This window comes from Oenanthe melanoleuca, chromosome 9, assembly GCF_029582105.1.
Source record: "Oenanthe melanoleuca isolate GR-GAL-2019-014 chromosome 9, OMel1.0, whole genome shotgun sequence".
Lineage (NCBI taxonomy): Eukaryota > Metazoa > Chordata > Aves > Passeriformes > Muscicapidae > Oenanthe > Oenanthe melanoleuca.
Window position 1 is genome coordinate 9,955,757 of NC_079343.1, and position 15,570 is coordinate 9,971,326.

Here is a 15,570-nt window from a genome sequence, read left to right on the forward strand (position 1 = left end):
AAGATACACAATCACAGAAGTTTCCACATCATACCTTCCACAAAGCCTGAATTAATATGCTCACCAAATCAATCCAAATAAGACAGGCAAGCAACAAGTATCATTCCTGTAAATATCATATCACTAAAATATATTTTCCCATTTCATTAAAGCATCCTCTAAAGAATACAATCATTTGCACTGTTTATGCTCCTCTCAGCCTCCCAGGCTTCTGAGAAAAGCTCATCCACTGGTGGGAACTGGAAGAATAAGATTGCCTGACCCAGTGCTGATTATTCAGCACTGACTTCACGTTGAAGAGTCTTCCAATAAAAAGGAAAAAAAATTAAACTTACTACACCACTTTAAAAATTGCAGACAGCATTTTTAACCTCTGTCCTTTTGCATTACTGCACCAGTGCCTGGAAAAGCTATAGCAGGAGAGAGGAAGTCATTTAGGCAACTCCTTTCATGCCACCACCATGGCTCAAAGGGACAGAAATCAAGAAACATTAGAATCAATATAAGACAATTAGGACATTAAAGAAGAATAAACCACACAGAACTTAAAACAAAATCAGTTAAAAGGCATGGAAAAAACAGGCATTTTTGAGTAGAGTAACTTGTTTTCTGGAGAGACTCCAGATTTTGTGTTTCCATCTGGTGGTACTTAGTGCTGGGATAAGTAACAAGGAGGTTTCCAGCTGAAATACAGGAGTGCCCATTTGACATGAAATACCCACAAGCAGGACAGCCACAGTCTAATTGAAATCCTTAGGATCTGAAGAAGAATGGATGGGTTTTTATATACACACATCTAAATCACACTCATCCCTGAATGGAAAACATGCTCTACTAAAATAAAATCAAATCAGAACCTTGGACTGAAAGTGTGGTTCAGCTACTAGCAAAAGATATATTCTCACTTTTTTTGGTCATTCCTCAGGAATGAGTGGTTTAGCTTAAGCTGAGACTTGCCATTTACAGCTATACAATAAACCAGCTGGGTTTTTTCCTTCTTTGGAGCAGCTACCAACCTTAGCCCTTGGTGATCCAGCATTCATAAATGCCACAGCCATTGCAGGGAAGAGGGAGGATGCACACAGGTCTCCAGCTGTGTCCCAGAGAAATGGCAGCTCTCTGGCACTGCATCCCAGTCCCTGCCTTGGCATCCTCACTGCAGGAGGACAAGAAGCTGCAGCCCCTTGGGCTGGGCTTTCCAGATTTGGTGGGGGTTCCCCTAGCTTACTTCAAACTAGACATTTCTCTGCTATTCTTAAAACCATCCCATTGAATTACTAAATGAGAATAGATCTCAGGGAAAAAGGCTTTTTCTTCAAGATTCAGCAGCTAACTTCAAATGAAAGCAAAAAGAGAAGTCTGTGTTGTGATGAAACGACAAGTAAAAGAGCAATCACATCAGAAAACCAAAGCCCAGACCTCTAAACAGCAAAGCAATTGCATGTGTCAAGCTCCCATAACAAAATGGTGCCAGCTGAGGCTTATGTTAAAACTGTGCAATAAAATTAGATGTCTGGAGCCTCTGTCAGACGAATGATGCTATCTCATTAATGGGATTACATAGAAAAATTGGAGGGATTTCAGTCAAGAGGAATAAAATGATTAAGGATCAAAAAAGTGTGACTCATGAAAACAAGTACAGACTGGATGCTGTGCTCTTGCCTGAAAAGCCCAAGTCTCAGAACCAGACAGGCCTGGTACCAGCAACACCACAGCATCTCCTACCTTACTCCCAGAATAACAGGAATACATCTGACCCACCAGAGCAAAAAGTCATATTATAAAATTCTATTTTTTTATGGCAACACTACTATTGTATCAGTCAGCAAAAAGCTAATAATCAGAGGGGAAAGAGGACAGGAAAGTCAATTATCTATTAGCAGCTGGCAGGAAGAACACATTTAGTCAGGGAAAAAAGAGGGGGAAAAGAAAGAGGTGGTGACTACAGAGACTGGGTAAAATTGAAGCCTTTCAGTTATTAACAGGAGAGGATTTCTTAGCCACAGGAACAACATACACATGGAATCACCTTCCCAAAGCAGGTATTGAAAATCACAACAGCTGAATCACCTGAAGACGGCCTAGCCACCACCCCAAAACCACCATCATAAGACTCCAGAACTGACAGGAGGTAAAATAGCTATAGGAGAAGGAGAAACAGTGCAAGAAGGAAAATGGGAGTGTTGTAGGAGCAGATGTTCCCTAGTCAGCACTACTATGCTATACTGCAGGAAAAATAAATGAATAAATAAAAGAGATCTAAATATAGAATGAAATTCTCTTCTGAGGAGTTCAACATCTCTCTGCAATTCTTTTCCAATTGAAGGACTGTAAGTTGAATAAAAAGCTTCATTTAAATTTTATACACATTCACAAAGATAAACTGATTTCAGAAAGGATTATTATGCCTGACCTTTCTAACTGGAGGTGAAAGCCAGATACTTTGTGAACCATTTTGATCATAGCTAATATTCCCTAAAAATTCATTAGATGCCAACATAAAGGACAAAAAGTATCACCATGGAAGAGCAGATACTGCAAGCTACCATACAAAGCATATTAGAGTTGCTTCCCCAGCATTCCTCTGCATCAGCACAGGGCAGCTCTGCTCCAACACCCAGCAGCAGAGTCCTGTTCCTGGCTATTGTGGAGGCAAAGAGTCAAATGCATGGGAAGTGACACTTCCCAAGAAGAAACTTTGCTGAGGAAGTGCCAGGCCTGGAGGTGCCCAAGTACAGTATGCCAAGAGAAGCAGAAGAAATCCATTTCTTCCAACCCCACCTCGCTCACATCAGATCCCCCAGCAGGGAAGAGTGTGTGTGCACATTTGTGTACATACCATGGCAGGGAAGGGGTTTAGGACATTTAATTGCACTTTGGATTTTATCCAGCACACATAGCATCAAGCAACAGCTCTCCAGGAGTTAACACTTTACAGAGCAGGGCAGTCTGAAGCCCAGTTCTCTCCATTTTCACTGAGACCCTCGAGGGCAGGTGGACACCCCCTACAACTGGCAGCCAGGCAAGGGGAATTGGCTGCCAAGCCCCAGCTGTGAGCACAGGCCAGACTGGTGCCCAGCTCAGCCTGCAAGGCTGCCCATGGCTCTGCAAAGCCAGGCGAGCTCTGTGACCAAGGAAAATGACTCCAAGAAAAGATGCAAACAGAGCAGACTTGTTTCCTATTTTTATATGGTTTCTTACCACAGAAGAACACACTCGAGGCTCTTAAGTCATTAAACTTTTAAAAAGAGGAATAGCCTTTGCAGAAGCTCTGCTTTGATGTAACTGGGCAAATTGATCTTGTTGCTTAACCAAATAAAGACATAAGTCTCCTGCCCCCCTTTTCCCTTTTTTACCTTAAAAAACCCAAACAAACAAAGGAAAAAAACCCAGCCAAACTAACCTCGAGTTTTAATCTGCAACACTAGCCCTTACAGAAATAATGTCAGTGTTTACAAGCAGCAGTTCATTACAGGCTGTTAGAAATCCTCCACAATTTGCATCATGACATGTAACCCAAACCTTTTCCTCCTGAAGCCCAAAACTTTTGGTCAGAAATGCTCAATGACTTTTTTGATTCAGAAACTTTATAGTAATAGTAGCAGTTAATGGAATTTCCAGAACTGTGCTGGTTACTTTGGGCTCTTTAGAACTCACACAACCATGGGACACCTTCCCAGTGGTCTCACTCCCAGTTTACACTTCTGAGTACCTTGCATCCAGTGTGAGTCCGGGTCTTCATGAGGGGGGTTGTGGTGCACAGCTCAATGGCTTCTGGCTCGTGGAAGATCACGGTTGGAAGAGGCTCTTTACGAAGAGTTAGGACATTCAACTTGGTCTTTAACATGGTCTGAAAGTGCTAAACAGAAAAAGAAAAGAAATTACCTCCAGTTCTAGTGCAGAAAAATGAGAGTTAATAATTGGAAGTGTCTGCATGTTTCGCTTGCTTGTTCAATGCTTTGCAAGCTTTCCTGGGGAGACTTAACAAGTTCTGGGACTTGAGAGCATTCATTACTATCAGCAATGTGGAGATATTTTTAATTTTAGAAGATATACACACACAAAGTGGAAGGATCCATTACAATTCACATATGTTCCACAAAGGGTCTAAATTCAACCTCTGATCATTTGCAAGTATATAATAAAGTGTTCATGGACCCTCCTCTGCTAATGTCCACAGGGAAGAAGAACAGGGGATCAAAGATCATTAAAAGAACTATGGATTCATCCATCCTTGTTCGCCGTCCTCTGTACTTAAATCTCATCCCAGAGACCTTTGTAGATGTTACCATTCCCACTGAGCTGGATCCCCCATTGGTTTGTCTTTGTCATGTGAATTTTATATTCTCTTTGCAAGAAATACTTCCTGTAGTCTCCAATGCAAATGTCACCCTTGGTACCAGTGACTAGATGTCACTCAAAACTTGTCAGTTTCTTAAACAGACTCCCCAGGCTTAGGTGAAGAACTATCTGGTGAACAGTAAAGTCATCAAATTAAAAGTTTCTTAGCAATTGCTTAGTGAGTAAAGTCAATCCTTGAAATACTTCCAAATCAATTTTGTGGAATCAGGGGAGCCAAGAGAAATTTTTTAACATTTAGATGTTTCTTTGAACTGACCTTCATTTGAAAAACTGAACATTTTCACATGCTACTACTTACCTAAGGGAGAAAAAATGCAGATATGAACTAAATCAAGGTAGTAACATGTCACAGCACTGTCTAATGATGTATGACTTTATCAAAACTTCAAAAATTGACTCTTACCAAGCAGCAGTTATTAGACATACATGCAATGACTTTTCATCAAAATTAAACCATTTGTTCTGACTTTTGACAGGAGATTCTTAACCTGCTTTGCAGCCACCCCTTTTCTCAGTCTCCTCTTTACCTCTGCAATGCAGACAAGCATTGTAGGGCTTGGCTTGCAGTAAAAGAGATGCTAAGTGACTTCCCAGAACCATGCAAGAAGTCTCTATTGGAGCTTAGAAAATCAACACAAGTCCTTGTTGTTCAGTCCTGTATTTTATATGAAGAGAGTGTCTATTCAATATTTTACTTATACACAGGGGATAAATCAACTATTTAGATACCATTCCAATTTTCTATGGATTTTTGTGGATATGAATATTCCTTTGAAAATAAACTTGCTACCAGATCATAAGTACTTTATCATGTGCCAACTGAAAGGCTGTTGATACACCTTTGTAACAGTTTAGTCCTTAGTTTCTCAGTTTTTAAGTCTAATAATTGTTATGCTACTGGAAGTACAGCCCTTCAAAGATTCTTAGAAATACATTCAAGGCATATACACTTACAGTCTGTGAAAATAGTACTTGTTTACCTGTTTCACACATGAAGTTACAGCCTGTTAACAGCAATACTTTAGGGCCTCTCTGGTGTTTGTGCAGGCATTCAAGTTTTCATCCCAGTGAAGCGCTCTACTCATACTATTTTTCATCTGCTCATATTACACATTACCCCAATCACTCTCCCAAACAGCTCCAGCAGAAAAGTACTCAATTTAAGATGATTATACATTAAAGAACATTATCTGATATGTTTCTGAAGATAACAGTGCTCTTTGACAGCTAGGATAACTAAACTGAGAAAACCTACTTCATTTTACTTTTAGGTTGCAATTTACAGCCTTTTGTTTGGAGTTTCCTAGGTCTCTCCAGTGGAGTTGTTAGCAAAGGCTGAAGAGCAGGTAAAAAGCTGTGAGGAGTACAAAGCAAGCAGGTTTGAGGTGCTGTTTTTGAAGGAGCATCATTGACTACCAGCTGCAGTGCTGGGCTTGCTGGCCCCACTGACTAACTGCTGTCTACTACAGCAGACTTGCTTTTATCTGTAGGCTCTAGGTGTGCTAACCTGCTGCTGAGTTTGTATTTCTGGAGGAGAAAATGTGCAGAAGGCAAAGGGTGCTGGAGCTCAGGCCCAGCCATGCACAGGTCACAGCAATTTCCCCTACAAACAATCCCTTTCAAAGCCTGGGGATATGCTGCTCCCAGAGCTTTCTGCTGCTGTCTTGTGCATGCAGGGGATGGGAGAGGAAGGCAGAGATGCAAAAAATGTACTATTAACCTGAAGTTGTACTATTTTCCAAGTGAGCCAATTTTGGATCAACAGAGATAATGGTTGTGAAATAATCAGGTTGAAGAACCTGTCCTAGCATTTAACTTTTCCCTCTTTTGAGTGCTGAAAGAGCTCTGTTTCCATAAATGATCTGTTTACTGGGCTTCTCCAATAAAGAATGGTGCTTCCATTAGACAACCAAAGTAAAAAAACTCCATTTAGCCCTCCTGAACAGTGAGCTTGGACCTGCAAAATGGTTGTTCTCCTCTGCTGACATCTCTGTAAACTTTAATGAGACCACTGTCAGAAAGGGCACAGTTTGACCAAAATGAAGAAAACTTCAGCAATGATCTTTTTTTCATGTCATAACAACCACATATACAATCTTAAACAAGGAAAAGCCTACTCTGTGCCTTACAAAGGCAATTCAATACTTGTATGAGCAGCAAGTTGGAGTGGTTGGGTGCCAAAAACACGAGAGCACAATTGGCAGCAAACAGCTGATGAGTTGCCAGAGAAGAGCAGGAAGGATTGGGGGTGGAGGCAGAAATAGCCTTTGCTTTGGGCTAATGCAGACCACGCTGACTGCCTGCACACTCATGTGATGGCTGCCATAAGAAAATCAAATCTCTGCCAGCAGACATCATGCAGGGAGCCCCCAAATAAGCACACTATTTAAACACATGCCTCACTTTCACTATGTGAGCAGCCACAGTAAAGCACACGTGGGTAGTCAATGGGATTATTCATGTGCTTTAAGCCAAGAACAGGATAAAGTGCTTCGCTGAACCCATTTCTTGGGTTTCCACTCCAAACTGGCATCTCCTGCAGAAACTGTTGGCAAAAGCTGACCTATAACAGCAGCCAACATATTTTTTGAGAAGAGGCATTCACTCTCCACTGCTGTGAACTCGAAATATTTCTTTAAAGTGCTTTAAGTTCACAAAGTTCTTGAAAAGCATGACTTTGGCAATCCAGTGCATAAAGTTTCAGGGAACATTATACCATTCACATTTCATGTGCCAGAACCACTAGGTTCATTTGGTGGCTTTTATACTGCAATCCATCATCAGAAGATGATGGCATGAGTATACCAACAGCTCAAAACTACACATCACTCATTCTTTATCCATTTAGATGGTGCTATTGATATGACTTTATATTTGAAAAAAATGCAAGGAGTAACAGAACAGTATGAATTTGGCAGTAAGTTTAAAAATATCTTCAGCAAATGAAAATACCTTAAATGCCAAAGAAAGCATCAGACCTGTAATTAGTATTGTATTTTCCTAGTTGCTAGAATAGCTGTTTCCTAGAACATTATATCATTCAGAGCAAAATTTAGGTAATGCTGCCAATAACACTGGACAATCATCTTAATTCAAAACCATAGTTTTACTTGTTCAAGGATTCAGGTTCCATCAGTCTATTTTGCTTAGTTTACCCATCTTAATGGCATCCTTTCCCCCTGCAGAAGAAAACCAAATGTTGCATAACAGGCAGCCCAAACCCATAACTGGCTAAGACTGTCACTGCAGAGGTACTGCCTCTTGCCTCCTTGGTGACCCTCCCTATTTCAATGAAAACCCTGCCATCACTAACACTCTCAGCTACCAGTTAATTGAACATAAGAATGAAGAACTTATATGTTGTTCAACACATATTTTGTTATCAGCTCAACAGTCACTCATTAGCTCTAGACTAACTAGTTCAGAACATTCAACTTGCAAATTTTATGTGCTGCATATTCAGGCACATTTCCGTTGCACTTAAAACTAAAAATTAACAGCACTTGGGTTTTGGTTTAGTTTGTCAGCAAAAATACAATCACTTCCAGAACTCAGGCCAAACATCTTGGAGAAAATAACTATGATTCCATGCAAGGAAACATGACTTGGAGGAGAAAATTATGTACTGACATTTGTAATAATAATGCTCTTCATCTTCAGGTCTTGACAAAGCAGTCACTGCTGTTCACAATATTGAGTATTCAGCAGACAAGCCTAGTGGATCTTTTAATTTTCCTGATGGAAATAAAGGCCCAAATTCAAAAATCTAAGAAAGGGTTATATATTGGATAGGAGTATAAAAATAAGCATCAAGAAAGAGGGGACTGTAACTCATTGTAACCTGTAATCCAGCAACAGGAGTTAAGCAAAATAAATACATTTTACAGGTTGATTTGGTTGCAACATGATGATTGAAAGAAAAGTCTCCAGCACCTTAGCCCTCATCCCCCATTCTCTCTCAACATCAGCATTACAATCAACACATGACTGTGTAAACTGCCATCACATTTCCAGATAACCTGTACTTGGCCAATTCTGCCAAAGATGTGCTTTGAACCCAAAAATGATAGGATGTTAACTTATGAAAAAGAGTTATTCTAAAAGTTCAAAGACACTGAAAGAGCGATGTGCCAGAAGAAGAAGCAGTCCTCTGGGCAATTCATCCTTCTACAGCACCTACAAAGGAATTCCCAGATGAAATCCATGCCAGTGCATCAGCAAAAGATGAAGGGAAATTCAGAAATAATCTCTATAATTTACTATTTCAGCACAAGTACCTCTCTACCTCTGAAACCTATTTAGTTCTGGAATTAACCCAGAACTTTTCAACAGCATCCAACAGCAAGACAAAGCAGCCTAGGAGAGAAAAGACACAACCAAATGAACTGCAACAGAATTTTAGAAAGTATAAATGTTCCTTTTCACCTGTTCCCAGTGGAATTTGACTACAGCATATCCAGTCTATTGGTACAAGAGGAGATGACAACACAATAGATCTTTAATACTATGGTTACCCCATGAGTTACATGAGCACAGCTGTGAGATGAGGACCACCCAACCCCAAGGCTCCAGCCTTTCAGCAAGGAAAGAATTCTGATCTATATGAAAACTGATCCATTTTAAGGCTTTGTTTTGTTTAAAGCCAATCTGTCCAGTACAGATAAATGCCATCTCTGATCCATTTCTTGTTAAACAAATACTGCTAATACAGTTTAAACACTTTCCCTCCCCCACATTAAACTATAATATGCTTTATTTATTTATCCTTTAGTAGCAGTTCATATAAACATTGTACTGAACACTGCAATAAAACCCTCTACAGAAGGGATGGAAGCAATTTATCATGATAAAGTCAGAAATCATCCCATCAGCAGCCTGCTCTGTAACACAAAACTGACTGGCATGCACAAACCCAAGAACACATCACAACTATACTCAAGCAGATCCATGCCAAGCAACTTTCCTGAAACCAATCCAACTCCAGAAATTTAGTTATTAAAAGTTTATTTCATCTAGCATCCCAAGACCTATATTTTGCCAGCCCATCAAAACAAATCCATTCAATCTCTTTCAGGTAGCAGATGCTATTTATGTGAAAAATCATAAAATTATGTCTGAATTTTCATATTTCAATCACAAAGAAGGGGCAACATGTGGAATTGGTAAAACAGGCTTGCCTGCAGGCACCCTGTGATACATTTTGTAAATAGAGGAGCTTGGGCAGGCCATGGCACAACTTGGCATGACTCAGTGGACTGAGGGCAAGGCACCCCCAAGAATCTCGGGACAAAGCATCTGGGAAGTGTTCCACAGAACAAAACAAAAAAACCAACCAAGCAAGCAAACCTATGCCCCCTCTCCACATGTCCAATGACTATGCATGGTTGCACAAAAGAAACCAGTGCCTGCCACCACTCATGTCCCCATGCTCCTTCCACCCAGAAACAGCACAGGAGAGAGATGGGGTGGCAGAGAGAGTTTGGGCACAGAAAGGAGTAATCTGTATTTGACAGGATAAGCTCTAATCTTTATGACAGGACAGCAAGAAGATGCCATCAAAGCAGGCAGGGCATGAGACCGGGGAAAGGAAAGCACCAGGAGAGGCAGCACTACAAGCAATGCTGCCAGGCAGGGCCCCTCCTGGACTTCTCCTGCCATTACTGAGTGCAGTAAGGGAGTCAAGGATAAAGCTCTGATGGAGAAACCTGCAGTATACAGAAACAATAGATACATGAAAGGAAAGGGACATAAGACTGCAGACAGAAAAGGAAGGCAAAGTACATAGGAAACCAAAATCAGCAGAGTGTCAAAAAGCCTTCCAGCAAAGATGCTACTGGATCTTCGCATGCAAGTACCAAGAATTATTCCATCTCACTCTGACACCACCTTCTTGGGAATATTCATTTTCCAGTGGTGGCAAAACATATCTCTTAAAAACACATAATTATCAAGATTTCATAAATAGAACAGCCACTCCCTATCAATAGCTGTGATCACACAGCTGCCTGTGTGATAGTGCTCACATTGCCTTGTTTTCTTACAAGTTTAAAGAATTTGTTTCCTCCCAATCTAATTCATGTGAAACGTTTTGTTCTCAGAGCCTGTGTACTTGGAGTTTGCTCTGGCTGGATGTCCCTGTTCCGTTGCCAAGCTCATGCGATTCCGATCAGCAGGATTGCTGCCCAAACAAAACCCAGTCCCAGATACAAACACCCTCCAAACTGCAGGGAACTTCAGAGCCAGAGGAGAATTTCATGACTGATCCTCTAACATCTCTCTACCATCAGTCAAACTAAACCCCAACCTAAACAAATCTAAGTATACAGGGTATTCAGTTCCCAGTTTAGACACAACTGCCCAGAACCTAAAGCCTCACTACAGAGATTCATATCAGAGTAGGAAGAAAGAAGCCAATATTTCAGGACACTCAAAATCATGAAAATAAAATAAGACCTCCCTAAGACATAAATGGAGGAGGAAAAAAAAGTCACAGTATCATAGTAAAATATTCCTTCATTAGTCTGTACTTGACACTGCCTAAATTCCCAGGTTAATACTTCAGTGAAAATTAGGCATGTTGGATAGAACACAAACATCTACATATATCTGCTTTTACAGTCTTTTACCTACTGATGACTGTTAAATATATTTTGAAATAAGCTGTATTTTCCAATGCCTGGTGTTCATTGCATATATATTTTATAACAACATTTTTTTAGCATCAATAGAAATAAAGCATAAAAAACTTTACCAGTATATTAACAGAGCTGCTCTCATAAATAAATATGCCCTAGAAATTACTGCTACCTCTCAAATTCTAATAACTTTGTCACAACTGAACTAGTTCTGGAATTTTAAAATAGATTACAGTTTCAAAGATACCAGAATTTCTCAGTGCAAACAGAAGAATTTATCAGCTCCAGCATTTTTCAGGACAAATGGCAAAATAACAAGTCCAAGACAAGACAAATGGTTTAAAATAAAAAAGGAAAAGTAGAAATAAATTAAGAAATAGGAGCTGACAAGAAAAGAAGGAACAAAATAGAACACACAGCAGCATAAATATGTCAAGTTCATTCACTTTGATTCTGAGCTGACCCCTAAGCTGCTTTCCAACATATTTTTCTCCTAACATGAGTTTCCAGTACATGTATTATTTGGTATAGTTGGCCCAATATTAAAACAATGGAATCCTGCAGCATGAAGGCAGCTGTTGCTTTTTCAATTTGCCCTTGGAGGCTTTCCAATAATTTCTGTGTCAGAGGATGCTTTAAAAAGTTTTTTCTCTTCACTCTGTGCCTGGCACAACAATCCCATCTCAGACAATACCTGCCAGACAGACACTGTATTCTCCAATGCAGCCCTTTCTAAACCAGTGTTTCGCTCTGCCACTCTTCTTCATTTTTTTGCAATAAATCAAGAACTTGGCAAGCAGTTATATAGTTCAGTGACACCTTTCTTGCCTTGCTAAGACTTATTTTCTGAGACAGGGATACAGACTGGGTGACAAAGGCACCTGCTACAAACAAGGAATCTGCCCCGATTATTTGCTACAAGTAACACTGTTTAATACTGTGGAGAAACAAAGTGTACAAATTCTTGACAAAAAATGCTATGTGTTGCTTAAATATAAATGAAATTGATTTCTGGTCTAATGAACTGTTGTATTTACAGCTGCAAAAGAATGAGAATCATGGAGTCCTTTGATGCTGATGTACAGCACTGCCTTTTCCAGGTCAGAACCACTCCCAAGATTTAAACCTGGCATTTTGAGGGTCTCTGAGGAGTCCTCCTATTTCCCACAGACACACACCAAGGGAATGGACCTGCATCTTAGCAAGTCAGCCTTTTTGAGAAGCCCTCAGCTCTTGCAAGGGATGAAGAAGCAGCCTGGTGATTTTAGCCTTCCCTCCTGCCACACATTCATCCCCATGAGCACCATCAGTCCCTGCCCAGAGCATCCCCAGGGAGCTGTGTCTGGCCACCACTACTGCTCCATCACAGGGAACTTCCCCTCAAGGAACTCACAGGTATTTCACCTCCTGCAACACCTCCTTTCCCACCTCCAACAGCAAATTATTCATCATGGGAAGCTCTGACAGGATTTATAGCTATACAAACCTCTGAGCAGACAATGCAGAATATAGATGAAAATTGGGTCCCACTGCAGTGCAGATACACAGCCACTACCCCAGGGCAACTTCACATAGTAGGTCTTTCCACTTCTTTAAGCCATGAATAAAAATAGTACATTAGAGAGCCTACATCGGAAATAAGGGATTCTACAGAAAGTGATCAAAAATACCTTTCTACAAAGTGTCTCATTAATTCAGCAAAACTTTAGAGTTGGATAATTGACAGGATTTGCACCAAGAAACCCTTACAAAAGAAAAAATACTCCAACTCATTTACATTCCTGTTTCTTCTACAACTACCTTACTTGTTAAGCTGAGGCAAAACAGCCAGATGCAAAATGACTCTGCTTTATCCATTTCAGAATGAGGCAAATAAAACAGCTGAGGATGGTGCTCCCCTTCGTTAAGGCCAGCAGGGCCCATGGGCAGGACTGCCCTCCAATATCCACATCCTCCAGATATAAAGGTTAAATCTGCATAGTGTTTTCAAGGTTTTTCCAAAAGTAATTAATCTTTTCTTCCATTTTTCTCGTTTACAAAGAACAATTCCTTAGCACTTGACAAGGCAGAGATTAAGCTTCTGACTTCTTGCAATTTAATTGTTCAAACTTGGAGATAGTCAGAAACTCCAGCTTCTCTATAAAACCTCAGTTTCTTCCTCTTTACTTGTCAGCAGAGTTCAGATAATTTTGCAGAAGCCTAACTAATCCCTTAGCTGAGTATTAAGTTTCAAAACACTAGTGGTTATACATACATATACATATCTACAGTTGTAAGAACAAAGAGTGGGGAGAAAAAACAAGGAATAAAAAGCAAATCCCTCCAGAAAAGAAATAAAATATGCACCATGAGAATCCACCAGATGCCCTTATCCCCTCAAGGCATGGTTAATATACTATCTGCCAGGACATATGGGACCAATTAAAAATAGCTAACTCCTCACACAGGCGCTGCAGCGTCACTCTGGAGGAACCACAATCCATTAAACAAACTCATTCCAAGTAATTCCACTCTGGAAGCACGTGCTCATTCACAACCAAATCCCAGCCTTTAGGAATCTCATATGCCATGAAAGAAACAAAACCCTGCTTCCACAGAAATCACTGGCAAAACAATCTGAAGTTCAACAGGAAGAGAACCACCCTCACCTTTACTGCTGCTTTACATGTGCTGCTACCTGCACCTACATGAAGAATTACTACCACTTCTTAAAGAAGTCTTGGTCTTACACTCCAACACTACTAATGAAATCAAGTGTACTGAATGATGGAAATAATTAATTGTTTAACTAAAGGAAACAGAAAAGTTCAAAACTATCCAAATGCTCCCTTCCAGCAAGACCAGCAAAATTGGAAGACTTCAGGCATGCACCAGGATCATCATTCAACCTCTTTACATTGTGAAAGCTACTTCCTCTGTTTCCAGTAATTATACTCTTACTTCTGTCCAATCTGCTCCAAACTTTTTTCAACACAGCAATGACTTACAAGTTTCTACACACAAAAGATCTACAACAGCAACAAAGGAACATCCTTATTCTCAGTAGTCTCAACTTTCCTCCCCCTCTATTGATGGCTCATCACCACAAACACCATCCATTCTCACCCACTTTACAAATTATATAATTTTGCATTGAAAAAGACCTGTGTTTTCAAGTTTGGGCTCAACTTTGAGAAATGAAGTTGCACAAGAAACAGGAATGTAGATGAGAGGGTTGTTTGTTCATGCAAACCCTGTCAATTATTGCAAGCAGTGTTTTAATATGTCCTAAGCTTAGAGCAAATGAAGTAATATAGAACATCAAGGTCCAAGGAAGGGGAACTGAAATGTTAAAGTCCTGGGCTTCTCTGGATGCAGATCTAAAATACATTCCTGTAATACAAGATGGAAATACACTGAATACCCACTACATTTACAGACCCCTGTCTGCCTGTGTCAGGCAGCTAGTTGAACAGATGTGAAAGAACCAACAAAATTAAAATAAATTAAGTGCCTGCCCAGCATTTCCCCACTGTCTTCCTCCTTTGCCTTATTCAATTTAACTTTGCAGCATTAGTGATGCAGTTATTCCAGCAACCCTCAAAGCACACAGAGCTGTAATTCTGCAGGAGATGTTAACAAGGTGGCTTTTATCAAACTTGATCCAGCTGAATTCTAAATTATTTACCCTGAAAGAGAAGGGAATAAAAGAATTTAAGGGCCTCTGGTAAAATATTAAAGTATTGAATCCTGTGAATACCTATTAGTCATTCCTCTGGGGGAAAAAGTATCAAGACAAATATTTCTTTTAATAAAGAAAAGGCATATATTTGGCTGAAAGAAAATACTCAACTCAATGCTCAAAATGTTTGAACAGCTTTACAAATTCAGTCCTCTATAATTACACTGAGACTGCTAAAAATTCCACTTTCATAACCATCACCACACATAAATAAGTGTTAGTAGATTATCATGCAAAAATATGTCCTTTCCAGCTTAATCTTGAGATAATGTTTTTTATAGCATGTCTTTCTGCCCAGATTTGAAGCTCTTGTTACTTGCATTCTGACCACTAAGCACAAGGGTCATCAATGTTATTATTCATTTTTTTCATTAACTTCTTCATGCTGCAGCCTTGCTGATGGCTTCTCACATCTGCTTATCTAAGGTATTTGCATTTGAATGGCCATACAGTTCTTTGAAAGATCTCCAAGCCATACTCAGTGTTGTCAAGAACAGCAGTTTAGCAAAAAGAAAAAAAGGAACCCAAACATTTAGAGGTAAACTGCAAACATGAGGATGATGGATGACCGTACACAGGGATTCAAAACGAATTAAAATTGGTCAGCCCCAATTTTGCAATGAAAAATTTACAGAAGACTTTTCAAGGGAATCCTTGAAGTTTCCTTCTTCCATGAATACTTTCAGGAAAAGTAACTGTCTAGCTCCAAGTGTTTAATGCAGTTTCTTATGTTTGGAAAGCAAGAATCACTTAGAAAGCAATTAAAGTGAATAGCAGTCCATGGCTGGGATGATCAAGACTAACCAGTCTGACGGAACACCATCCTCAGAAGGGAACCACTGTGGAGAGCCT

General features: G+C 40.0%; 1 protein-coding gene across 3 annotated transcripts in view; it reads right to left on the reverse strand.

Annotated features, from left to right (window-relative positions):
* Window positions 1-15,570, reverse strand: part of PID1 (phosphotyrosine interaction domain containing 1) — an 83,245-nt gene that overhangs the window by 46,630 nt on the left and 21,045 nt on the right. For all 3 annotated transcript variants that reach the window (XM_056499224.1, XM_056499226.1, XM_056499225.1), the window contains exon 2: window positions 3,713-3,859. In XM_056499224.1, the coding sequence (XP_056355199.1) occupies window positions 3,713-3,859 (147 nt within the window). The remainder of the gene's footprint in view (window positions 1-3,712; window positions 3,860-15,570) is intronic.